This window comes from Taudactylus pleione, unplaced genomic scaffold, assembly GCF_031769625.1.
Source record: "Taudactylus pleione unplaced genomic scaffold, aTauple2 ptg000201l, whole genome shotgun sequence".
NCBI classification, from domain to species: Eukaryota; Metazoa; Chordata; class Amphibia; order Anura; family Myobatrachidae; genus Taudactylus; species Taudactylus pleione.
The window spans coordinates 952,294-979,464 of NW_028284603.1; the positions used below are offsets into that span (position 1 = coordinate 952,294).

The 27,171-nt window shown below is 49.7% G+C and overlaps 1 protein-coding gene across 1 annotated transcript in view; it reads left to right on the top strand.

Annotated features, from left to right (window-relative positions):
* The window catches only part of LOC148518149 (uncharacterized), a 90,842-nt gene that overhangs the window by 17,074 nt on the left and 46,597 nt on the right, over positions 1-27,171 (top strand). Inside the window, exons 5-8 of the mRNA XM_088477471.1 lie at positions 2,122-2,223; positions 7,523-7,590; positions 23,844-23,980; positions 25,767-25,837. Coding sequence (XP_088333597.1) covers positions 2,122-2,223; positions 7,523-7,590; positions 23,844-23,980; positions 25,767-25,837 — 378 coding nt within the window. The remainder of the gene's footprint in view (positions 1-2,121; positions 2,224-7,522; positions 7,591-23,843; positions 23,981-25,766; positions 25,838-27,171) is intronic.

Sequence of the window (27,171 nt, forward strand, 5' to 3'; positions counted from 1 at the left end):
AAAATCCACACATTATGGGAATAATTCCCAGTACTGAATAACTGAACAATATAATCTCTTATTTCTTATTTCTCTGTTTCTGTACTAAATTGCTGGGGTTTTTTTACGCATTATTAAGTACCCAAAGGCAGCGTGTTCTTGGACATTGTGGTGAAATGTTGGTACACATGTTGGCAGTTATCTGGGTTGGCAGCGTATGAATCAGGACTGTTAAACATAGGGCTCAAGGACAGAAGAATTACGTACATGTGACTTTTCCACCCACATTCTAAAGCTCATACTACGGATTTTCCCATAGTTTAACCTCAAATGAACCCACATGTACTTAGCTTTAAAGGTTGTCACCCAACTGTGGGAAAATAGTGGAGAAACACAATATATGCAGCTTATAGTGACATAGTGGAGAGAAACAAGGGGGGGGGCATCGCTGACTTACAGGTGGCCCTACACTTATTGTGGGAAGAGAATGAATGAATGAGTGTAATTAGCGACACTGAATAAAGCTGTGAAGAAACAAAACACAAGGGAACCGATGATTGGATGGAGCACATTGATGTGCAGCCAATTATGTGACATGAAATGGATTCTGCTGTTTGGCGCATTCAGTAATAAATATTCAGATGAGATAATAAATAGCATCAAACCAGCTGAGGGGCTCACTGCCAGCCATTGTTTCCCAGAGAGTTGTTACATAACAATCTGTTGCTCTAGTTGCTAAATAGGAAGAATGTAACGTAATGATTTGTAAAATAAATCACCAAAGTCCAAGTGAGGAATCCAGAGAACAGCTGTTTATTTGGTGATGTCCCCTATACGTAGGCTGGCCAGATCATCCCTTTAATTCCGGACACATGTGTAAATGTGGTTCTGTGACTGATTGAAACCAGGTGAAATGGAGCCTTGAAGTCAGCCAGCTACAGAACCTCATACCTCCCAACATTTGAAGTTGCAAAGTAGGGACAGGTTGCGCGCCCGAAAAGGGGGTGTGGCTTAAGAAAAAGGGGTGGGGCTTATGGAAAACGGAGCGGAGCCTCACGGCTTCCCCCGTTTTTGTCACTTTGGCAACTCTCCGAGATGCTGGGCAGCCCCCAGGCTCTCCCTACACGAGAGAACAGATGCCGAGCGCATGCGCACGGCATCTGTTCTCCTCCAGCACACCCGCTGCTCTGCTATGCAGGGCGGCAGTTTGTGCTTTCCCCAACTTCCCCCCCACCGAGGGACACTGCGGCCCACGGGCGGGACAGCGGGACAGTCCCAGAGAAACGGGACTGTCCCGCTGGAAGCGGGACAGTTGGGATGTATGTAACCTGTATAATTCATATGTGTCCCAAATTAAAGGGATGCTATGGCAAAGCCTAGTGCATGGCATTGTGGGAAATGAGGGCAGTGACAATGTGCACAGCACTGTGGTGAGGAATTGGGTGGCATAGGGACGCTCCTTCCTAACTGTGGATCAGGTGGGGGCACATGACTATCCCATAAAAGGACGTCATTTCCCTGACACCTCTGAGGCCTGGACAGCTGACTGTACATACACTTGTTCCTCATTTATTATGCAGGCACGTCTTTTTTGCAATGTGGGTATTTTGCCCTGGTGACCCTGCCCCATTATATCCTTAAGGTTCCCTGTGCCAAGGAGGCTGAGACGGTGACTGAAGGGAGTGTATAAAAGTACATAAAGGATTTGTCAATTCGAAATGCGTCCCAAGATGGCGACCTGTTTGGTGGGGGATGACTTGCGGGCACTCGCCCCCTGGCGCAGTTTGTGTGGTGATGATGATGACGGCCGCTGGCTGTGTTTATTTAGTTGGACGTGTATAAGACACACCCAGCTATGCAAATATAGTATAACTGCTTCCGCTGCGATCGAGTTGTCTGACTACATTCATTTAAAAAAATAAAACATGATCCCTATTCTGCTAATATTTTTATATAAGTGTGCTCTATGCGGCTGGGTACTTATTATCTACATTTTCCAGCCATTTACTATAATATGTATGACTGGTTGTATTGTGTTTTTTTAGTATCTTTTTCCCACGCGCATCTTACATTTGCGCTTGGATGCTAATCGCTTCTAAATATGGTCCTTTATGTGTAATTTACTATTTTTCTTTATTTCAGCTGAAAGCAGTGGAAAAGCTTTTTACTCTGGCGAAGGCTTTAGACACCTCACTAAATGTCTGCAGTCTGAAATTATCTTAATACTTGGGTTCAATCCGCCCGGTAAGCTTGCAGAGCTATGTTTTATAGACTAGATGAAAATATGAGGTTTCAACTTGTGCCAGGACGAGGACTGTTCTGCTAGATCAGTGATTTTCAACCTTTTTCAAGGCACGCTACACAAGATTTTATAATTACCAAGACACACCATCTGGCGATACGGCGTGCGCGACCTATGAAAAAACACACTACATTGGCCCCCGCAGGCAGACCCGCCAAGAGCCGTGGCGGGCCCCGGTAATAGGGGGCGTGGCCTAATCGTGGGAGGCGTGGCCATGCCCCCTTGCCGAGAAAAAAAAAAGATTTGCAGCGCCGCGCGCTGGGGAGGGGGGGCGCTCTGAGCCCCCTCAGCCCGGCGCAAAGCCAGGGGGGGCGCGATCAGTGTGATCGCTCCCCCGCACAGGCATAGGAGACCGCTGTGGCTGCTGCTCAGCAGCCACAGCAGTCTCCACCTGCAGCTCAGCACACGCTGTGTGCTGGGCTGCTGGGAGGGGGGGAGCGGCGCCGGGCCCCTCAGGAAGCCCGGGCCTGGGTAATCTGTACCCGCTCCACCCCCCCCTCGGCGCCCCTGCCCGCAGGAACAAAACACACTATATTGGCCCCCGCAAGAACAAAACAATCACATTTGCTGCCCCCCACAGAAATAAAGCCACTTAGCTCTCCACAAAAAAAAAAAGAAGCAGATTGGCTCACCCCACAGGCGCAGTAGTGGGTGGGAAGAGCTGACTGGGTCACTAGCAGGGCGGGTAGGAAGAGCTGGCTGGGTCACTGGCAGGGCGGGTAGGAAGAGCTGGCTGGGTCACTGGCAGGGCGGGTAGGAAGAGCTGGCTGGGTCACTAGCAGGGCGGGTAGGAAGAGCTGGCTGGGTCACTGGCGGGGCGGGCGGACAAGCAATGCGGTGTGTGTGACCTGTGATGTCACGCCACCGCGTCTAGGCAGGTCACATCCCGGGCACGCCTGAGCCTCCCAGGAGGATTTCAGTGGCAGCCCGGGCCGAAGAACTGTATAGTGTACCCGGCGGCTCTGACTGCCGCGACACACTTCACAACTGGCCGCGGCACGTGCTCGAGGTTAAGGCCTCCTGCGGCATCGCGTTACAGAACCCATTTTGTAGTTCTGTGTATACCTCACCTACACACTGAGGAGGCAGCGATAGTGTGGACTTACCCTATATTCATGAGGATGCAGCCGCCAACTTTGTTCCCGATTCCACTAGTTTCATGCAGCCATGAGAAGTCATCATCTTTCCCTATAGACGGAGCTTTGTGCCTCATGTCTCAGTGATGTTACTGGTTCAGCCATAAGATGTCTGTCTCCACTTCTTAGTTACCTACTCTCTCTGAGTCTCTTGGAGACTCCTGACTTTTGCAGGCATACCTCCCTACATCTGGAAGTTAGAAGACGGGACACTGGTGTGCTTGCCCGCAAACAGGACGTGGCTTTGCATGGAAGGGTGTGATATCGCAGCATGCTCCCATTTACGTAACTCTAGGAGTGTGACCAGCACTCCGGAAGATGCTGTGCTGCCCCCAGACTTTTCCCCTTACTGCAGAGGTTCCCAAAGTCTGCCATTACAGTCCACGTTTTAGGGATATCCAAGGTTGAGCCCAGATGGTTAAATCAAATGGATTGTCACAGTCACCTGTGCTCAAGCATGGATATCCCTAAAACGTGGACTGTAATGGCGGACTTTGAGAACCTCTGCCTTACTGTATAGATCAGCGGTGACAGTGCTTCCCACCACCCCACCTTCCTTCGGTGGGAGAGTCCCCGAAAAGTGGGACAGCTGTGAGGTATGTGGTGGTAATTTTGGGACCCCTGAGAGAGGTGACAAGTCTACCGCAGGGGGGGCCTGTCTGTATGACGGACGAGAACGTGTCATTATGAAGTCACACCCACCTCTTCTTGTCATACCTTCCCCTAACATCAGAGGCATGAGACAAAGACATTTACGTTATTCTTTATGTAAGCAATAAGGGCCACTAGGCCTAAAATACAACTTATAAATAATATTTATTTAAAATTTGCCTTTTCAAGCCCAGTCTCTGTCGTACAAGGATGCCGACTGTGTTATCGTTTAGCAGTGGACAAGGCTATATCATGCAAATGACATTATCACGGCCCTGCCCCTAATCCGCCCCGCTGCACAACACCACACTTTTGTTTCCCAGAAGGGACGTCCTACAAGCAAACAAGTATGGTCTGGCCAAAGTAATATTTTGACGTGTTTCATATATGAAAAATATAAAGTATAAAACCGCAACATAGTGCAATAAAACAATTTATTATAAACAATGATGTATAAAAATCGATGAATTTCCAAGCAAATATCATGCAAATTCCTGACAAACTGCTATAATCACACAGGTAATGAATGGAGACGTTTACCAGATATTCAGGCATATAGATGGAAAGAGAGAGTTGCAGGCTCCGGAACCTCCAAATGCGTCCCTATCAAATGCCTTTATCCCAAGTCCCTGGTTGTGCCTCCTGCATTCACCTAGTAAAAGGTTCTTCTTCTGTCACAGACAGTTTGTCAGGAATTTGAATGATATTTGCTTGGAAATGCATCGATTTTATACTTCATTGTTTATAATAAATTGTTTTATTGTACTATGTTGTGGTTTTATACTTTATATTTTTCATATATGAAAAATGTAAACCTATAAACCTTGAAAACTTCTTATAAAGGGTTAGGAAGAGAAGATCATCATAAACAGGGAAGGGGTATATTTACTAAGGTGCGGTTTTTTAGAAGTGGTTTTGTTGCCCATAGCAACCAATCAGATTCTACTTAACATTTATCTAGCACCTTCTAGAAGGTAATAGCTAGAATCTGATTGGTTGCTATGGGCAACAAAACCACTTCTAAAAACCCGCACCTTAGTAACTATACCCCGAAATGTGTTTTCTTTTTGTGTATACCATATGCTCTATAGATTGAGAAGGGATTAGCGCCAGAATTCTTGTCACCTTTGTCATATAGGGGTCTATTTACTAAGCAGTGTTAGGAGACAGAGTGAAAAGTGATAAGTCAGTGATAAGGTGCCAGCCAATCAGCTCCCAACTGTCATCTCACAGGCTGTGTTTGAAAAATGACAATTGGGAGCTGATTGGCTGAAACCTTATCACTTCCTTATCACTTTTCACTCTGTCTCTTATCACTGCTTAGTAAATAGACCCCATAGTGCTTTGGGTTAAAAGGTGTTAACCCTGACTAGAAACTGGCAGCTTGGAATGTCTATTTTTGCGCCAGGTCTGTTGTCCTATTTTATTATTTCCATAAAGTAATATTTTGTTGGAATACTGACTAGGGATGGCCACCGACCATTGATGGTTTTGCAATCATCGATGCTGTACGGCCAATGGCTAGTGGTTTTGTCATTGATGGCATGACACAGATGCCGCACCATTGATGTTGGCACCCGTTTTTATGTGTCATCGGTTCCAGACATTCCTTATTCTGTCCAGTGTAATCCTATGTAGTGCGTCCTAAAATGGCTGCCTCACCTGGATCCTTTGTGGGTAGGATGAATAATGCTTGTAACTGATGACCCAAAATGGCTGCCACACCTCTGTATTATGTTCTAGTTTCTGTATTTCCTGCAAATCTAAACCTCCGTATTATGGCCCTGATTCAGAGCCGCTCGTTCGTTCTGACCGATGTTCGCACATCTGCGCATGCGTACGGTTTGTAATACGCATGCGCGAACCAGTCAGTGCGGGCGAAAATCGTTTGTTTGCTATATAGCGAATGCCTGCTATTTTGAGTGACAGGAGGAGGCGTATGTGGGTGGTAACAGGGGAAGGTGCTTGAAAACGGGGAGTGGAGATCAGATAGCAGGCGTGCTTAAAGGTCAAAACGGGCGTTTTATGGGAGTGCATAATTAAAACTGGAGCGTCATTGACCACGTCACTTGGTTTTTTTTTACTCAGAACTGCTCGCAAAATAGCGGTTGAAAAAACCAACCACAAGAATAGCGAGCAGTTCATACGCTGTACGATGTACTCGATTAATCAAATAAATAGCGGACATGACGTATGGTGCGAGCGGCAAGGGGGCGTTTTTGTCAAAATTACAACCGCAAGTTTTGCTCGCTCGTTCAGACTTAGAGGCGTGAACAGACCGCAAAGTGCGAACGGTTCATTTGAATAGCCACCCCTTTTTATAAAATGAACGACCGCAAATAGCGAGCGGCTCTGAATCAGGCCCTATGTTCATACTAACCGTTAAGCACCTTGAGTCCTATTGGAGAAAAACAATAAATAAAATGATTATTATTACTTTATATTATCCACCCATCTGTAGCTTAGGGCCTGATTCAGCAAGGAACGCAGGCGAGAATTCGCACGCACCCGGCTGATGTTTGCGTTGTGCACACGCATATGCATCGCACTGCGTGCGCACGAACTAGCCACTGCGATCGGGTACGGGATTGCAGGCTATACGCAGACCCATCCATAATTGAATGACAGGAAGTGCCACTATTGTGCGTATGGGTCCGATGGCGCTCGATGTTACAGATGTTTTTCGCTGTCTTGCGTGGTATTATGGATGTAAGTACAGAGAAAGGGGCGGCATTATGTAGTGCTGGATGTCTGCAATTTGTGGTGTGGCGGCACTGAGATTGCCTTCATTAGCATATTTTGGCAGCGGCCAGGTGCGTGCAAACGCAGCCTTCCATCTGTGCTGAATCAGGGCCCATATGGTGCGTACACACTAGACGACATGCTCCCTGAGCGATATCGTGTAGTGTGTCCCCGGCAGGCTGTGCTCAATGTCGTTCATGACATTGAGCGCAGCCGCTGAACGATATCATTAATGATATCGTTCAGCGCCGGGCTCTCTCCCCCATTCCCCAACATGCAGCAACCTGACGACGATGAACGATAATGACGAACGACCCGCGGGAACGCGCGTCGTCGTTATCGTTCATCGTTTTGGTGTAAAAAATGGACGATAAAGTGGACGACTGAATGATAACGATATCGTTCAGTCGTCCACTTTAATCGCCCAGTGTGTACGCACCATTAGTTTCTACCCTGTAGATGCAGCAGGCGGTGCAGTGCACACTTATCACTGATGAATAGGATGGGCACCAGGCCGGCAATTAGGTTGTATTAATAAATTATATAGATTTATTCCTTTACAGTTTCAGTAAGTGTCCATTAAACACACAGCAGCACAAATCAGGTACTAGACTCCCCCTCCCCCAGCACTCACTCCTATGCGGGACTCTCGGATACATTTTTTGCAGGACGTTACACTCATATGTCACTAATATTGTTTGATTACTTTTAGATCCGAAACATTCCGACAAGGACTGCCAAGACTATCAGCCAGTCTCCAAAGGAGCCACAGTGAATGAGGTACGAGTGATATCTCTCGGTTAAAAATGAATAATACCTGAGGGTCTGATTCAGAGACGGACGCAATGGCGATATTTACGCAGATCGAGCGATTGTTTGCCAGTGCCCATGCGTGTAAGCCGCAATGCACACGAGCTGCGATTGCTTTGCGATTACATTCACACAGAGGAGTCATGTGCAAGTGACAGGTAGTTTGGGGGTGGTAATGGGGAGGTGGTTAGAAAAATGCAGACGTGTCTGACCGTGTAAACGTCGTTTCTACTTCAGGGTCCATAGGGGGTCCACAGGGTTGACCTTGGGGTTATAGCTGGAACAGGATCCATGGGCACCACACAGTTAAGCTTTTAGCTCCCAGGATGCACTTGGGTCCTCCTCTATACCCCGCCCCCGAGCCACAGGCACCTCAGTGTAAGCTGGTGCCCGGCCGGACTCGGTCACCGCGCAGGAGCAGCCCCCAGAAGCTTTTTATTTTCTAATAGATTTTATTTATTTTAGTTTCTCTTTTTACTACAGACGGCAGCGAAGGGCTGTCTGTACAGACGCCCACGCTGCCGCTCTGATCCCCGACTGGCGCCGCGACGCCAGTATTGATCTGGGGATCGCGACGGGAGGACAGAGTCCGTACTAGCCGGACTCTGTCTACCTCCCAGGACTGCTGCCGGAGTCGCCGGGGATTCAGGTAAGCCGCGCGTCGCTGGCTAGCAGCGGCGCGCGGAATACCTTAAATGCAGTCCTTTAGCCTCCGGTCCTGGGGACAGACCGGAGGCTGCTGGCAGTGGCGGCGGGCCCCCCCATAACCCGTGGGACCACTAGACCACCAGGGATAACCGGCAAGCGGGAAGCCAGCATCCCTGGGGTTAATGGCCAGCCAGGGGAGGAAGCCTTCCCTGTTCAGCGGCTCCTCCCCTCAGCTCAGCGCGCTTTTCAGCCTGCATGTCTAGCGTCCCTGAGCTGCAGTTCACTCGGCCACTCCTCCTCTGAGGTCTCCAGCGGCCATTTTCCCAGTGGCAGCGCAGATCTCAGGGAGCACGCGGACCGGTCCCCCTGTGTACCTCTCCCCTGATTAAGGACAGCGTACACAGCACTATAGCCCTCCCAGACACTGAATCTGGGCAGGTTGATTGTAGTGTAAAGGTGCAGTGAGTATATCTTCCTGCATGGTATGTGACTTTTGCTAGTGCTGCCTGTCTGTGCTTATTTTCCGCTTACTGTCAGCTTATACCTATCCCTTTACTTCTCCTACAAGCCCTACAGGTGTGTGGGGGAGGGGCGTTTCTACTGACCTCACTTATATAGATCACGTATTTGTGAGGTCCGTCACATACAGTTGTGTGCTACTCAGTGCCATATTGTGGGCTGTTGTTCAGCACACCGGTGAGTGCGTTTTACTTCTACCCTGGTGCCAGATATATAATATATTCTGTCATGTCAGACGAGGAGGTTGAGCGCTCAGTGGCTCCGGTGTTGGCCTCCTGCGGACGCTGTTCTGCAGGAGTAGATAGGGAGGATTTGTCACAGGATGGCCTGTGTAGTCGATGCCAGGTGGCTCCTGGCCCATCCAGACCTTCTCTGGCGCAGGAACCACCGTGGGCGATGTTTTCTCAAGTGCTGGTGTCTATTGCGGACCGTCTGTCGGTCCCGACTGCTCTCCCTACTAGGGCGGTGCCCCAGCCGACCATCCCCCATTCCCCGGGTGTCCCGCAGTTATTGCGGAGTCCTCCTGGGTCTCAATCAGTTGGTCCCTATGCGGGGTTGTATATACAGGCTTCCCCTGTGCCGCAGCAGCCTGTGGTACCTTTTCAGGCCCCTATGGCGACGCCTCCACCATGGGTGGATGTGCTCTCCAACTCCGTGCAAAATTTGGCAGCCGCTTCCTCGGCTTTTCAGTCAATGTTGCAGACTGACATGCCTTCTAGGATTTCTAAACGCCCACTCAGAAGTTTCCTAGTTTCAAAAAGACTAAGGTGGCTTCTGCGGTGTTTCCCCTGTCGGATCAGTTGACGGATCATATGGCGGTAGCTTGGCAGGCGCCCAGTAAGAGATTCCTTCCTCAGAAGCGGTTGGCTTCTAATTACCCCTTCCCTGAGGCACATTGTAAAAAATGGGAAACTCCACCGGCGGTGGATTCCCATGTCACCCGTTTAACTCGGGGTGCCACCTTACCATTACCGTCGATATCCTCGCTGAAGGATCCCACGGACAGGAAAGTTGAGACTTGCTTTAAGTCTATTTACTCCCTCTCCGGGGCGGTGGCCCGACCGTCCATGGCCATCTCCTGGGTGGCCAAGGCCATTGAGGGGTGGGCCAATGCATTGGAAGATACCTTCCCGGACGACGCTCCGGATGTCCAGCGGGCGTTGTTGGGACAAATGAGGGACGCTGCTTCTTACATTGGTGAAGCTTCTTTAGATGCTAGTCTGCTGACCTCGCGGGTATCGGCTGCAGCGGTGTCTGGCCGCCGATTCTTGTGGTTGCGGTCCTGGAGAGCGGACTCTGATTCAAAGAAGGGTCTGGAGGCCTTACCTTTCAATGGGGAATTACTATTTGGTCCGGACTTGGACAAAATAGTGGACACCCTGGCTAAATCCAAGTCAGCCTTCCTCCCTTCGGCGGCACTGCCTGCTAAGGTTCGGAGTTCGGCTTTTCGTTCCTTTCGGGTTCAGGGTAAGGCGAAGGGTCAGTCCTTCCCGAGACAGTCTGCGAGTAAGACTGCCTCTAAACCCAAGAAGCAAGTCTGGAGTGCTCGGCGCCCTTCTTCCAAGCAGGAAGATAAACCTGCGGCCTGATGGGACGGGCCTCCCTCTGGGGGACCTCAGAGTGGGAGGCCGACTTCTATTTGCCCAGTGCTGGCACAATACCACAACGGATGCCTGGGTTCGAGAAGTGGTCTCCCAGGGGTACGCCCTGTCTTTTCGGCACAGACCACCCCACCATTTTTTCTGCACAAGTCCTTCTCAGGACAGGACCAAGGCGTTACAGGTTCAGGAGGCTATAGAGTCCTTGCTGAAAGCAGGGGTCATTGTTCCCGTTCCTCTATCACAACGAGGGACGGGGTATTATTCGTCTCTGTTTCTGGTGCAGAAACCCAATGGTTCTCATCGCCCTATCCTCAACTTGAAGTCTCTGAACAGATTCCTCAGAGTTCCCAAGTTCAGGATGGAAACGTTACGTTCCATCATTCTGGCGATGGAACCGGGGGATTACATGGTGTCCCTGGACATCCAGGACGCCTACCTCCATGTTCCGATAGCATCTTCACACCAGCGGTATCTGAGGTTCGCTATCCTTCAACACCACTATCAGTTCCGGGCGCTACCCTTTGGTCTCTCCACGGCACCGAGGGTGTTCACAAAGATTATGGCGGTCATGGCCGCACATCTTCTGAACCAGAATGTACGGCTGCTGCCGTATCTGGACGACGTCCTGTTGCTGGCGAGCTCCCCGGAGGTACTGCTTCAACATCTCCACCTGACGATCGCTTGCCTGCAAGCACACGGGTGGTTGATAAATTGGAAAAAGTCCTCCCTGATTCCATCTCAGCGGATGGTTCATTTGGGAGCCCTGCTGGATTCGCGTCAGCAAAGGATCTTCCTGACTCCAGAGAAGGTCGCCTCCCTACAGCTGCGGATACACAGTTGCCTGAGCCGTTGCCGCCTGTCGGTCCATTCGGCTATGAGAGTTCTGGGGTCCATGGTGTCGACATTCGACATGGTGGAATTTGCCCAGTTTCATTCCCGGCCCCTGCAGGGGCTGATTCTATCAGAATGGAACGGGTTACCTCACCGGATCCGCTCTCAGGTGCTGGTGTTGTCTCCGGACGTTCGGCAATCTTTGGCTTGGTGGCTTCAGACAGCTCATCTGGTCGAGGGGCGCCCATTTTGGATCCCGGACTGGGTCCTGCTCACGACGGATGCCAGTCTCCGGGGTTGGGGGGCAGTGACCGGCTCTTTGTCGCTTCAGGGTCGTTGGTCAGCGGAAGAAGCACTTCTCCCCATCAACATCCTGGAACTGCGGGCAGTATACAGGGCCCTGCAGTCGTCCGGCCCCACTCTTCACGGAAGGTGCAGTCCGACAACGCCACCACGGTGGCGTATATCAACCACCAAGGCGGAACTCGTAGTCAGGCAGCGATGTCGGAGGTGTCTCGTATCCTGACTTGGGCGGAGGGTCACATTCCGGCGATCTCAGCGGTCTTCATCCCCGGAGTCCTCAATTGGGAGGCGGACTTCCTCAGCCGTCACGACGTGCATCCCGGGGAATGGTCGCTTCACCCAGAGGTGTTTCAGCTACTCGTGGACAGGTGGGGACTGCCGGAGCTGGACTTGATGGCCTCCCGTCACAATCACAAGTTGCCCGTTTACGGGTCAAGGACAAGAGACGCAGGCGCAAGTCTGGTGGACGCGCTGTCGGTGAAATGGACGTTTCACCTGGCGTATCTGTTTCCTCCGCTATCCCTGCTTCCTCGGGTTCTGCGGAAATTCAAGCAGGACGGCGACATGCTCGTGCTGGTAGCTCCGGCGTGGCCCAGACGTCCTTGGTACTCCGATCTCAGGAGCCTCTCCATCGACGCTCCGTACCTTCTTCCTCAGCGTCGGGACCTGTTGTCTCAGGGGCCCTGCCTTTACCCGGATCTGGGTCGGCTGTCTTTGACGGCGTGGCTCTTGAGACAGCCGTCTTGAGGTCTCGGGGCTTCTCCAGTTCGGTTATTGGTACCATGCTCCGGGCACGCAAGCCTGCTTCAGCACGGATTTATCACAGAGTGTGGCACACTTACTGTCAGTGGTGTGAGTCCAGACATTATAATCCTCAGGTGTTCCGAGTTTCTAGGATCTTGGAATTTCTTCAGTCAGGATTGGATCTCGGCTTACGCCTTGCATCTCTGAAGGTTCATGTGTCCGCCTTGTCCGTGTGGTTTCAACGGCGGATTGCAATACTACCAGACGTTCACACCTTTTTCCAGGGTGTTCTCAGGATCCAGCCTCCCTTTGTGCCTCCTGTGGCTCCTTGGGACTTGGCGGTGGTGCTACGGGTCCTGCAGGGTCCTCCGTTTGAGCCTCTTGAGGCGGTGGAGCTCAAGTGGCTGACATTTAAGACGGTTTTTCTCCTGGCAATTGCTTCGGCCAGGAGGGTGTCTGAATTGGGGGCGCTTTCCTGTCGCCCTCCTTTCCTGATTTTTCACCAGGACAGAGTGGTGCTCCGCACTCGTCCTGAGTTTTTGCCCAAAGTGGTCTCGAAGTTCCACATTAATCAGGAACTTGTTGTGCCAGCTTTTCAGTCCCCTGGTCTTTCAGCTGGTGAGACTTCCTTAGATGTGGTCCGGGCGCTTAGAATTTATGTAGACCGGACGGCTTCGGTTAGGAAGTCTGATTCCTTGTTTATCCTCTTTGGTTTTCACAAGAGGGGTTGGCCTGCCAACAAACAAACATTAGCCCGTTGGCTTCGTTCCGTTATTTGTGAGGCTTATGCACAAGAGGGTTTACCTGTGCCAGCCTCTGTTAAGGCTCATTCCACTCGTTCTGTGGTTCCCTCTTGGGCTGCTAGACGTGGCGCTTCTGCTGTTCAGCTGTGTAAGGCGGCCACTTGGTCTTCTATTCAAATGTTTTTGAGGTTCTATGCGTTTGACACCTTCGCCTCTCAGGATGCTTCCTTTGGGCGCCGGGTGCTCCTTTCAGCACAGGAGCGTCCCCGCCTTTAGTTGAACTGCTTTGGGACATCCCCAAGGTCAACCCTGTGGACCCCCTATGGACCCTGAAGTAGAAAACAAGAGATATGGTAAGAACTTACCTTTGTTATCTCTGTTTCTACGAAGTCCATAGGGTCCACAGGGCGCCCGCCCTGACGCACCTGGCTTCAAATGGGCTGTGTGGCTGGTCACCGGTTTTCCGTCTCCTATTGCTGTGAGTATGGTTTCTTGTGTGTTCCAGTCTTCCTTCTCTCTGTTCCATATTCTCCTCCGGCCTAGGCTGCTTACCAACTGAGGTGCCTGTGGCTCGGGGGCGGGGTATAGAGGAGGACCCAAGTGCATCCTGGGAGCTAAAAGCTTAACTGTGTGGTGCCCATGGATCCTGTTCCAGCTATAACCCCAAGGTCAACCCTGTGGACCCTATGGACTTCGTAGAAACAGAGATAACAAAGGTAAGTTCTTACCATATCTCTTGTTTTCATGGGCGCGCATAAAGTAGCCATTGCGATTGCATTGGCAGCAAGAGAGCTTTGAGCGTGCGAGGAGAGATGCAGTGTTTGCGGTTGGTCAGTGTTTTCCGCAAGGGCAAGATGGCCGCATGATGTGCGTCAATGTTACAGATATTTAGGCATGTAAATGACGTCGTGCGCAGACGAGGAGGCAGCGGTGGGCGTCCCTATGCTCAGGTGATCTTTGCAACCATTAGCATATTTTCGCAGCTGCGTTCCATATGATCAGCCGCGATCGTATTAACGTCCATCTCTGAATCAGGCCGTGGGTCTGTCACCAAAAGGACTCGGGGCTGGTAAGATGGATACAAGGCTGTTGCACAGGGCTAGGTTACAAAGGGCCAGGTACATGACATTTGATATTATGGGATGTAGTCAAGAAGCCGGCAGTCGAAATGAAGACCGCCGGCTTCCAGACTGTGAAATCCCAACACCTATCATTATCCACCCGCCGAAATCCTGGCGCCTGGCATACAGAACGAAGGTAAGCCTGGCGTCGTCAGCGGACAGCCGCTTTTAGGTTTAGGGGCTCCCGGGGGGGATTTAGGATTAGGCACCCCCCCGGGAGGGTTAAGGTCAGGCTAGGGGAAGGAGGGGTTAGGGTTAGGCACCCCCGGGGTCAGGTAAGGGTTAGACACCCCCCGAGAGGGTTAGATTTAGGGTACGGAGAGGCGGGGTTATGTTTAGGCACCCCAGGGGGGAGGTTAGGATTAGACACTAGGGGGGAGGTTAGGGTTAGACACTGGGGGGGGGAGGTTAGGGTTAGGCACTAGGGGGGAGGTTAGGGTTAGACACTAGGGGGGAGGTTAGGGTTAGACACTAGGGGGGAGGTTAGGGTTAGGCACTAGGGGGGAGGTTAGGGTTAGACACTAGGGGAGAGGTTAGGGTTAGACACTAGGGGGGAGGTTAGGGTTAGACACTAGGGGGGAGGTTAGGGTTAGGCACTAGGGGGGAGGTTAGGGTTAGACACTAGGGGGGAGGTTAGGGTTAGACACTAGGGGGGGGAGGTTAGGATTAGACACTAGGGGGGAGGTTAGGGTTAGACACTAGGGGGGAGGTTAGGGTTAGACACTAGGGGGGAGGTTAGGGTTAGACACTAGGGGGAAGGTTAGGTTTAGGCACTAGGGGGGAGGTTAGGGTTAGACACTAGGGGGGAGGTTAGAGTTAGACACTAGGGGGGAGGTTAGGGCTAGACACTAGGGGGGAGGTTAGGGTTAGACACTAGGGGGGAGGTTAGGGTTAGGCACTAGCGGGGAGGTTAGGGTTAGACACTAGGGGGGAGGTTAGGGTTAGGCACTAGGGGGGAGGTTAGGGTTAGACACTAGGGGGGAGGTTAGGGTTAGACACTAGGGGGGAGGTTAGGGTTAGACACTAGGGGGGAGGTTAGAGTTAGACACTAGGGGGGAGGTTAGGGTTAGACACTGGGGGGGAGGTTAGGGTTAGACACTAGGGGGGAGGTTAGGGTTAGGCACCCTTAAAGGAGCGAGAGGGGAGGGTTAGGTAGTTTACTTACCTCCATCGGGATCTGCGCTGTTCGGGCTGCCGGCGTTGGGATTTGAACCCTGGGCTCACGTCCGGCGGTCATTCTTACCAATCCCGATCTTATTAGTGGTCTGATCATCTTAGAATAACTGTAGTTACAGTAAAAGGCTTGTGCTGCTTTATATAAATAAACACCATTTACATAACAGTGTTCTTTAGTGTTAGGCTACGGTTAGTGTTTCTGACTTCAGATGTGCGTTAGGTTTATGTTAGAACCATGCGTGTCTCAACTATACATTCTACAGTTGTCCTTAGCAGTGGGGCCGGTGATACCCAGTGCGGCAAGTAAACCCCCTGTATGCGTCGAAGTCACACATGCTCAAAAAGGGAGGGTGGTCTTGCTGGAAGGGCTGCAGCCTTGTGACATCCCCCTGGTTTCATCACTCTGGTGGCGACTCAGCACTCCCGGAGATACTGGGCTGCCCGGCATTGATACGTCACCTCCTTAGAGGATGACACTTGGCACGGTCCACACATCCCTAATGATGCCACTGATCCCTCACATATCAGGTTTGGCCTGGAAGGATTCCTTATCTTAACGTGCTAAACCCTCTCCTTTCTCCTCTCACTCTTGACAAATACAGGGGCCGGTAACCACGTGGAAACGCTCGTTTCTGCATAGTTAAGTTACCGGGCCATTCATCATGAGGAGTCCGATGGTATCCTTTGGTATTCAGCAAACTGCCGTGAACATGTGCCATCTTCAGACAGCGCTTGTTCTCAGATCCCCACTCCTTCCTATGGGAATGAGTTCCGGGGATGCGGATCTCTCCACCACCTCCTCACCCCATAGAGGGCGCACGCCTCCCAACATTATAATTTTAGCGCGCATCCATTCCAAGCCTAGTTAGTGAGGGAGTGCTGGGCTCGCCCCAAGCCTGACGTTACACAGGAGGCGTGCCATGTGGGCACACTCCCAAATAACGTCACTTAGTGGGGCGTGGCCTATGGTAATTATTTTTCATTTTCAGTCGTCTCCGGCACAGGGCGCAGCTACCCCTGGAGCCGGCCCTGTGACAGTTATGCTAGGTACACACTAGATGACTTGCAAACGATGCAATGTCATTAACGATTTCCCGGACAAACGATATAGTGCATTCACGCTGTGCGATCGATATATCTTGCATCGTTTGGTGGTTAGTTCCAGAGGCATCACTAGCAGGGGTGTATCTATAATGGGTGCAGGGTGTGCGGGGCACACGGGCCCTGCACCGCACACCCTGCACCCATAGTATTACTTACCTCTCCGGAGTCCCGCGTCGGAGCGGGGGTCCGTCGCTGTAAAAACTACTGGAAAATGTCCGCCGCAGCCATTTTCCCGGTGACCTGCGCATACTCTATAGACTTTAGGTGCACTCTAGTGCTCAGAGTCTACAACTCCGGCACTGGCCACGCACAGCTCAGCGCACTGCCGGCCGCCGGACAGAGAGGAGGGGGCCTGTGTCGGAGACTGCACACGGGCCCCCTCCTATCTAGAAATGCCCCTGGTCACTAGGGTTGGTGTCACCCGGTGTGACCCCCCCCCGACCTCCTGTATCACACCACATGCAATCCTTCATGTTTTGTACTAGTTTCACATGTAAATCATAATTCCCGTATAGTATCACTAAACGCAATGGCAATAGTAGTGAGATAAAGAGCTAACAAAATGAACATTATACCTTTAAATGACAATATCATATGCACAGGTAACATGAAATAACATTTACATAAGAGTTATGCAAATTAAACTCAACGCTAAATTATTTTTGCACCCTTGCCAGGTATTACGGATGTGAGTAAAGGTAAGTGGGCGCCATTATATTGTGCAGCGGCAGCATTTCGATCGCACACATTTGCATCATTTCACAGAACTGCGTGAGCGATTGCTACCGCATTAGCGTTCCGTGCTTAATCAGGCCCAAGGAAGGTTTCCTCACTTTTTAATTCACTTCTCGCAGGTCACATTTTGCATAAAATTAAATGATCGTGCTGAGCGAAAAAAAAATTGGGTCCCAGGGACCCTTCGCTCCTACTAGACGTAAAACGCACTATAGGGCATATTTTTTTGAAATGGGTAGAAGGGGCACAGGGGTGGGAGAGGAGACTACACAGGAGAGCAGAAAGGGAGAGAGGAACTGGAGGCACAGGGGTGGGAGAGACTACACAGGAGAGCAGAAGGGGTACAGACATGGAGAATGGGGGTGGGAGGGCATAGTGCAAAGGGGATGGGGGAACAGGGGGCACAAAGGTGGGAGAGGAGACTACACAGGAGAACAGAAGGGGTACAGACATGGAGAATGGGGGTGGGAGGGCATAGTGCAAAGGGGAGAAGGGAACAGAGGGCACAAAGGTGGGAGAGGAGACTACACAGGAGAGCAGAAGGGGTACAGACATGGAGAAAGGGGGACAGGGGTGGGAGGGCAGAATACACAGGAGAGCATCGGGGCACAGAGGGTACGGAGGTGGAAGGGCAGAGTACACAGGAGATCAGAAGGGGTACAGACATGGGGAGAGGGGAACAGGGGGCACAGGGGGAGGGCAGGGCAAGCAAAGGGGGGTGGGATTTGTTTTTATATTATTATAATTGTGTGAGTGAAGCATTGCAGCACTTGGCGGCTTCTATAACTGATATGGAGCGTCAATAAGTACGTAAAGGAAGCTTATCGTTCCATTCCTCGTGCTGCCCTTGGTCTTTCGGATCATTGTGTGGTACAAATGTTACCTTTATACAGGCAGAAATTTAGATCATTAAAGCCTGTAGCCAGGACAGTGAGGAAATAGACTGATGAACGACGTGGAAGCTCCAGATGTGCTCTGACTGCACTGATTGGACTGTATTTGAGGCTGCAGCTGTTGATGTAGATGATTTAACAGATACTGTAACATCATATATCAGGTTTTGTGAGGATTTGTGTGTCCAAACTATTATTATTATTAATATCGTTTATTTATATGGCGCCACAAGTGTTCCGCAGCGCCTTACATAGTACATAACCAAAAAAGTGACTACAGTAAAATACAATACAATGAAGGACAAGGACATGGATAATATACATTGCTACATTAGTGACCATAACACCCACTTAAGCAACAGAGCATAAGCACCAAGTGTTAGGTGCCCTAGTGGTGAGAAAGAAGTAGATGAACATAAAGTAAGGAGAAGCACAAGAGGGTAGAGGGTCCTGCTCGTAAGAGCTTACATTCTCAAGGGGAGGGACCCAACGAAAACTTTCCCTATTTTAACAATGATAAACCGTGGGTTACTGTAAAGCTTAGGCAGCTTAGTCGTGCCAAGGAGGAGGCCTACAGAGGTGGGGATAGAATCCTGTATAAACAGGCCAGGAACACTCTGACTAGAGAGATCAGGGCGGCCAAAAATTGTTTTGCCGAAAAGCTGAAAATTAAATTTTCAGCTAATGATCCTGTGTCGGTGTGGAGAGGCCTGCAAGATATTACCAACTACAGGAAGATATCTCTCCACTTTGGCATGAGCCAGATATTGGCAGATAAATTAAACAATTTTTATTGTAGGTTTGAAAAGTCGGATTTAATGCCTCTCTCTACCTCTGACTATGTCCAATTAGGTGGAATCTCTGGTATTCCTCCTCCATGTGGTACAGGTATTTTACCTGTTCTAAAGGTGGAGGAGATTGAAGTGGCCAAACAGTTCAGGAGGCTGAGGACCAGGAAAGCACCTGGCCCGGATGGTGTGTCACCAACTAGCCTATAGATCTGTGCTGAACAGTTGGCCCCTGTTGTTACAGGGATTTTTAATGCATCTTTGGAACTGTGTGAAGTTCCATCCGTTTTTAAGTGTGCCACTATTATTCCGGTGCCTAAGAAATCCCCTGTTAAGGGTTTTAATGACTACAGACCAGTCGTTCTGACTTCTGTGGTCATGAAAACATTTTAACGACTAGTGTTGACCCACTTGAAGGATACTGTAGGCTCCCTTTTGGACCCTATGCAATTTGCTTATCGGGCAAATAGGTAGGTGGAGGATGCAGTCAACTTAGGGCTGCATTACATCCTGCAACATCTCGACTTGCCGGGCATATATGTAAGGGTCCTATTTGTTGACTTCAGCTCGGCGTTCAACACAATTGTTCCAGGAAAACTTTACCCTAAGCTAGTCATCTTGGGGGTTCTAGACCCAATTTGTTACTGGATTATTAATTTTGATGAACAGGAAGCAGCAGGTGAGGTGGGGGAGGTTTACTTCTAGTGGTCGAATAATTAGTACAGGGACCCCTCAAGGGTGTGTAATTTCGCTTCTGCTTTTTTCTTTGTACACAAATGACTGCACTTCTAGTGAGCCATCTGTGCAACTCCTGAAATTTGCAGATAATACTACATCGTAGGCCTTATCAAGGACGGTGATGAGTCCGCTTATAGGAGAGAGGTTGAACGGCTGGCCTTTTGGTGTGGTCAGAATAATTTGGAGCTAAATCCACAGAAAACAGTGGAAATGATAGTGGACTTTAGGGGACAACCGCCTGTGATGTCTCCTGTTGTCATTAGTGATACGGTGGTGTCTGTGGTGGATTCCTTTATTTTTTTCGGTTCAGTGATTTCACGGGACCTAAAATGGGGAAATAATGTGGACGCCATTGTGAAGAAGGCTCAGCAGAGATTGTATTTTTTGCATCAGTTTAGGAAGTTTAATCTGCCACAAGAATTGTTAGTTCTTTTTTATTCAACAATAATCCAGTCTGTTCTTTGTACATCAATTATTGTTTGGTTCAGTTCTATTACAGATCTGGAGAAGAACAGACTACAGAGGAATGGTTAGGGCTGCGGGAAAAATTATTGGTATTGATCTCCCCCACTTCAAGAAGTATATATAACCAAGATTAGTAGGCGAGCTGGTAACATTGTGGCAGATCATGCACATCCAGGCTGTCATCTGTTCCAAATGTTACCTTCTGGTAGGCGGTATAGGTCACAAAGGGTGAGAACTTCTAGACATTTGAAGAGTATTTTTCCACAGGCTATTACTATGCTAAATAGATGAGGGTACAGGGGTGGTAGGGGCTGGCATTGTGGTATGATTGATTGGCATTGTTTTTGTGAGTTATTATGGGAGTGTGTTAATCCGGAACTAATTCCTTGTTTATATATGTATGTATGTATACTTGGCCAATAAAGCTGAATTTGAACACAGGAGAGCAGATGGGGTACAGACATGGGTAGAGGGGAACAGGGGACAGAGGGGGAGGGCAGGGTACACAGGAGAGCAGTAGGGGTACAGACATGGGGAGAGGGGAACAGGGGGCACAGGGGGAGGGCAGGGTACACAGGAGAGCAGAAGGGGTACAGACATGGTGAGAGGGAACAGGGGGCACAGGGGGAGGGCAGAGTACACAGGAGAGCAGAAGGGGTACAGACATGGTGAGAGGGAACAGGGGGCACAGGGGGAGGGCAGAGTACACAGGAGAGCAGAAGGGGTACAGACATGGGGAGAGGGTACACAGGAGAGCAGAAGGGGTACAGACATGGGCAGAGGGGAACAGGGGGCACAGGGGGTGGGCAGGGTACACAGGAGAGCAGAAGGGGTACAGACATGGGGAGAGGGGCACAGGGGGCACAAGGTGAGAATACAATATATGTAATATAATTTGCAGCAGTTGGTAATAAACATGTGCTAGCTGTATAATAACATTACACCACAGCCGCCCCATCATCAGTATAACAGGATACCAGGTACTGTCAGGGTGCTGTGGAATGGGGGCACCTCACCTCCTCCCCCTCCGGCAGCAGTAGCCGGTTCTGGTCTCTCCCCGATCCTCTTCGGGCACCAGCACAGGTCACTGCACTCCACCATCTCAGCCACCGGTTACCCAGGATAAGAGTAGACCGGAGCCAACACCAGAGCAACCGGCCTAAACCAATCCAGCGCCGAGCGCTTCCTCAACCAGGGCTGACCGCTCCCCCAGCCGGCAGCATCTCCCTAACCTATAGATTGCAGCGCACACAGTGTGTCCTGAGGGACCTGGTCATTTATAAAATCCAGGTCCCTCACCTGTATCACCTAACAATGCGATCACTGAAATTTGCAAACCGTCACCCTGAGAACCTCAATTTGCCATTTTTAATTGGATCTGGCATTTCTTAGGTATGCACATTACTGCGAAGCATGCGAGTGTCGTAACAAAAATGCATTTGCAGACTCGCACTCCCCTACAGTAACTGAGGTAAATATATATATATATAATTGGGTACACACTGGATGATGTTGTCCTATCCAGCATACTGGACCAACATATTGTTCACCTCAGCGTATATCGGGCAGTGTGTATGCCCGATATGCCCGACCCTGCCATCGTCAGCAATGTCTTCTGGTCGGCCCTGATGCAGGAACGACCAGCAAATAATGCTAGCGATGCCATGTTTCCGCATGGCAGCATGGCATTCGGCATCGCTAAGTGTGTATGCACGTGCCAATGCACGATCACCATCGCCAGGGATGACGGGTTGGTTACATCATCTAGGGTGTACACAGCTCTAGTCAGTCGTATAGCTTTTGTCACATATATTTTTTTTCTGAAATAATATTGGATTCATATTTAAATGAACTATTTGTTTGTTACAAATAAATGGTAATTTCAGTGCAATCCAATTTACTTCAGCGAAAAAAAATAAGAATAAATATTAAATACATATATTCAATTAAAAGACAGACAGTAAAGTATATATATATATATATATATATATATATATATATATATATATACATACACAGTATATATGGCAATTGGTAAATAAACAAGTCTGTAAAATACATACTATTAATAACTTTCAATGCACACTGGCACTGGCACTGGCAGGCAGCTGTAACGGCTGACAGCTGAACCAGCCATGACTAAGCCTACACTGGGTGGAAGCGCACTTGAATTCAGGTCATGGCTTCCTCCATCTTGGAATAGCACTCAGGGCCTGATTCAGAGCCGGACGCTTTTTAGAGCGGCCCCCCGCATAGCTGTGGGTGGCCACCCACAGCTTATGCGAGCGGCCAGGAAGATGGTCGCAATGGTTAAAACCATCGTGACCATCGGGCTTGCGACGAGACCCTTGTGGTAGGGTCTTGTTGCCGCAAGCCCCAGAGAGATTTCAACTCTCACAGAGCCGAAATCTCTCCCACTGACATCACTCGTGATGCCAGTGGGGCCGCCCCCAAACGGAGGTGTTCACATGGTAACGCCTCCATTTGGGCAGCCACTCCCCCGGCCCACCCACCAAAGGGGGCGTGCTGTCACTCAACATCGACAGCACGCCCCCTTTGGTACAAGACCCAGAGCGACGGTTTCCCCGTCGCTTCGGGTCTCGCGCATGTGCACGTCGGAGCCGGCTCTGTCGTGCGTATGTGCACTGGGCCACCATCGACCCGCTTGCGAGCGCGTCTGATTCAGGCCCTCAGTCTCCTCTCCTCCTCTTTCTCCCTCCCAGAATGACCAGCCGGCGCCATGCAAAGGCAACCAGTGTGGGCTTGTCATTGAGTTTGGGAAGAGCGGACTCCAGCTCATGGAGTCGGCGGGGGTGCAGTGGTGATTGATTGCAGCCGCGGCGCTTGGTGCCGGGTCGGAGATTGTGAAGGTGGGAGCAGACGCGTCTGTGGATGGGGGGTGTGGGTGTGAGTGCGGCTCTTTTTGGTGTCACTCCTTGAAGGGTGACACCCGGGTGCGGACCGCAGCCCTCTAGTGAGGACACTGGTTAGTTTGCTAACTATATAATGTAACCATATCACCTGGTCGTTCGGTAGTGCACCATTTGTGGCCAATCGTTAACGAGACTGATAGAACTACTTGCATGTACAAAAGGGGATGTAGTTAGTTTGCCGGTGGGCGGGGATGCCGGCTGATGACATCCTGGGATGCCGGCAGGAATCTCGACAGCCACTATCCTGATCGTAAGTATTGCGGGGCGACTTAGACGTTAACCGCTTAGGTTTAGGCACCACTGGGGGGTTAGGGTTAGGCTTTGGGGGGGAGGTTAGGGTTAGGCACCAAGTAGCAGGATTAGGCTAATTACAATGATATGGGTGACCACAAAAACGATACAGAATTACAATAATGTTAATGAAATAGTTGCGGGCTGATAGCTGCAGCGCCAAACTTGGACCCCACTAGTTTATTAGTTTGTTGATGGCATAAATAGACACCAAAGCCACCTACCCTGCGACTGATGGTGCATTCTGGGACATCATTAGACTGAGCTATGAAAAACGTTCACTTTTTTTTTTTTTTTAATGTAGGCTTCTACGCCAGGGCTTCCATGTTGTCCTAGGCCAGCCCTGGGCAGGAGGTTTTTCAGCAGAATTGCCCAAAGTGCCATCATATGTTTCTTTATCATCTACTTATTTAATGAAACACATTTGCCCATCAATGCACTAAGATCCATAAACATGGCCCTACTTTCAGCAGTAAACCCCTCCCCCTGCGCCCATCAGTTATTCCATGGTAAAAGCCATTGTATAGCTTACACCAAATGTCCTCAGGCTTCGTGTCCCAATAACATGGCTCTTTTTTTAAAAAAATCAGATATTAGGGAAAAAGGCTTTGCTCCTAAGCGCCTATACGAGGAAAGAATACGCCAAGCGGGATCAGTCGCTGCAGTTTATCTTACAGAATCTTGAGCTTGAAGGCGACAAACTGAAGGGAAAATATTTATTTGGCGCGTAAGTATAGAAAGGATGGATGGAAAGATGGATCAATGGAAGGATGGATAAAAACGAATGGTGAATTGCTGCCTGAAAGAGCTGGTGTCATGGGTTTATTTACCACCAGTGCCCTATCTGTTTGGCGTTAGCGTGCAGATGATGAAATATTCTTTGTATAGCGCTGAGTAATACGTTGGCACTACACTCACACATACACATAGATAGATAGAGGTGCCTCCTGGTGCATTCAATTTAGTAAATTCTTCCTATTTAGAGAAATATTTACAGCGGGATACATCACGCATCGCATTCGGGATGCGTGCCGGCGTTAGCAACTCCAGTTTGCATGGAGAATACCACAAAGGACAGCTCTCTCAGTAAGAGCTGTCCTTTGTAATGGTGGGACTCCTGGGTCTATGACCCAGAAACCCCTCTGGCATCCTTCTGCGCATGCAGGGGGTGCTGGGAGGGATCCGATTGGATCCCTCTCACGGCACTCTCCCGATAGAAGCCCATAGGCTTTTATAGGGTAACGCCATCAGGAGATGGCATTACCCATCTCAACCAAGCCCTGAAACGCATTCCGAGGCTTGGGGCATATGAGAAATGCGATCAAACCTGCATTTTTGGGGTTTGGTGGCTATTGCTCCCCTTACTGCACCCCGCCGCTAAAGAGCACATGTGCTATTAAATAACCCAAAGGTCTTCCTTGGGTATATAGCGCTCATGTTACATGAATACCAGGAACACATCTCAGCTCCTCTGGCTTCTCATACTACGCCAGAAGTAATCCATATAGTAAAAGAAAGTGAATAATATATAGTGTAGTATATTTGTAAAAACATGAATTTATTCCAACAAAACAAAATATATTAGGAGTACATTAAACTATTGCACAGAGTATATCAGTGCAAATAAAGCTTTTCTGAGCCCAAGGAACATCACCAGGATACAGTTCCCCAAAACAGGAGCACAGCCTCTACGTGTTTTGCCCATCTATATCAGCTAGGACTTCATCAGGAGCTGCCGGAGCGTTCTCTACTGCTTATAAGATCGCAGTCGCAGGCTGAGGTATGCCCCGAAACAAGTTGCAACATACCTGAGTTTGAGCCGCCACCCCCCCATTGACGCTCACAAATGGTCCCTGCCTGACAATCACCTTCCAAATGAATCCCCACTGTGACAGGACCATTACGACACAGTGTGACATGCCGGGTACACACTAGACGGTGTCTACTGTGTACAATATCGGCAGCGCCTGGACCCGGTGGGTTTGCCGGATTCAGGAAGTGTATACACACTTGTCGATGCTGGCAGCAATGGAATGACGGCAGAGGCATTCTGCACCATGGTCCCCGATAACGATACCGCCTGTCAGACCTGTATGCAGGTCCGACGGAGGATGTTACTAATGACGTGCGGGAGCGCGCATCGTCAGGGACATAGTGGGTACACACTGGCCGATGTGGACGATATGTCAGCCTGAGGCAACATATCGTCTAGTGTGTAGTGTAACCAGCTTAACAGCATGCGCAGTACGAAAAAACACGTCAATTTGCGAAAATACTGGCATTGCGACCATTTCTGAATCAGGCCTATATCCCTCTAACCATCTATCCCCTGTATGTGAAGAACGCCAGCAAGCAGGATAGCTCTTCCAACGACCACAAAGGAACTTTGGCAGAAGTAGTCTGTCTTTATGTACTGAAATAGTCGCAGTCCTGACAATATTAGATAGATATGAGATAGATTGATAGTTAGTTCTCAAACTTCCTATAACCTCTCATCCTTGTATGTTTTTTAGGAAGGGGTCATTACAAAGTCAGCATTCACCTGCAGACATGAAAGAAGAGAATGGAGTGATTACTTTACGCGGTAAGAGATGGGACTATTGGCCTGAACCGGTATACATAACAAATGCAGCTGGGTCACTCAATAGACGCACTCATGCTATGGCCTGGGCTGATTTCCACTACAAAGTCTATGTATGGGCAGACAGATCACTTTTAGGAAATTAAAGTTCACCCATTAGATGCTAGTGACATCACTGATAGATGCTAGTGACATCACTGATAGATGCTAGTGACATCACTGATAGATGCTAGTGACATCACTGATAGATGCTAGTGACATCACTGATAGATGCTAGTGACATCACTGAGGCACTTTGTTCCTAGTAAATGGATGAACTGCTTTCTTACTAATATTGGTTTGGCGAACAAGATGGCTGCTACCACTGTGAGTAGTGAAGCAGTGCATTATGGGATGAGGCTAGGGGAAGAAATGAAGATAAGGTAGGTAAGATGTGCAGATTAAAATGTAAAAAAAAGGGGAGGGGGGGGCCTGACACTGCCAAAGAGACCACCTAGGTGAAAAATGTATATAACATAAGTGTAACATGCACAGGTAAATCAAATCATATATAATATCCAACAAAATATTTATATACAAAACAATGGTGCTGCTGGTAAAAACAGGGTGGTCCCCTAAACCGTTGCAGAAGTTCACATATAAATAACAAAAGTAACAGCACAGATGTGAGCAATATAAACATGTATAGAAAGGGCTGAGCCGTGTGAGATAAAATGTATATGAATAAATTTGCCATAAGGGTCATAAAAACACAAAAATTGATGCACGCACTAAGGACCTCATTCAGAGTCTCTCGCTAGGGCGCGATCGCTCGCTGGCTAAAAGGGGCCGGCTATTTAAATGAAGCGCTCGCACTGTGTCTCGTAAGGACGCCCACTATGTGTTAGCGAGCTACGGCAAAGTGCGCTCGCAAGTGTCTAAAGACGCCCCCTTTGCCATTCGCAACACACGTCATCTCCGGGAAATGAAGGATTAATCGGGACCATGGAGAGGCATCGGAGCTGCTCGCTACCCTTGGGGTTGCCTTGCCCTACCACAAGCACTGCGATCAGTGCGGGCTGAAATACATGCAGGTGACGTGTACAATGACGCCACTTTGCTAATTATGCACGCCCTTTAAACGGCGTTTGGGCGGTCAGACACGCCTGCGTTCGCACATCCATTCTCCCGTTCACAAGCACCTTCCCCTGTTACCACCCACAAACGGCGCTATCTGTCACTCAAAGCAGCGACCTGATAGTGGCATACGAGCAACCAAAATCAGATCACAACGAATGGCTTGCGTACGCGCACTGCGAATTATACGCATGCGCAGATGTGAAACAAAATTGCTCGGA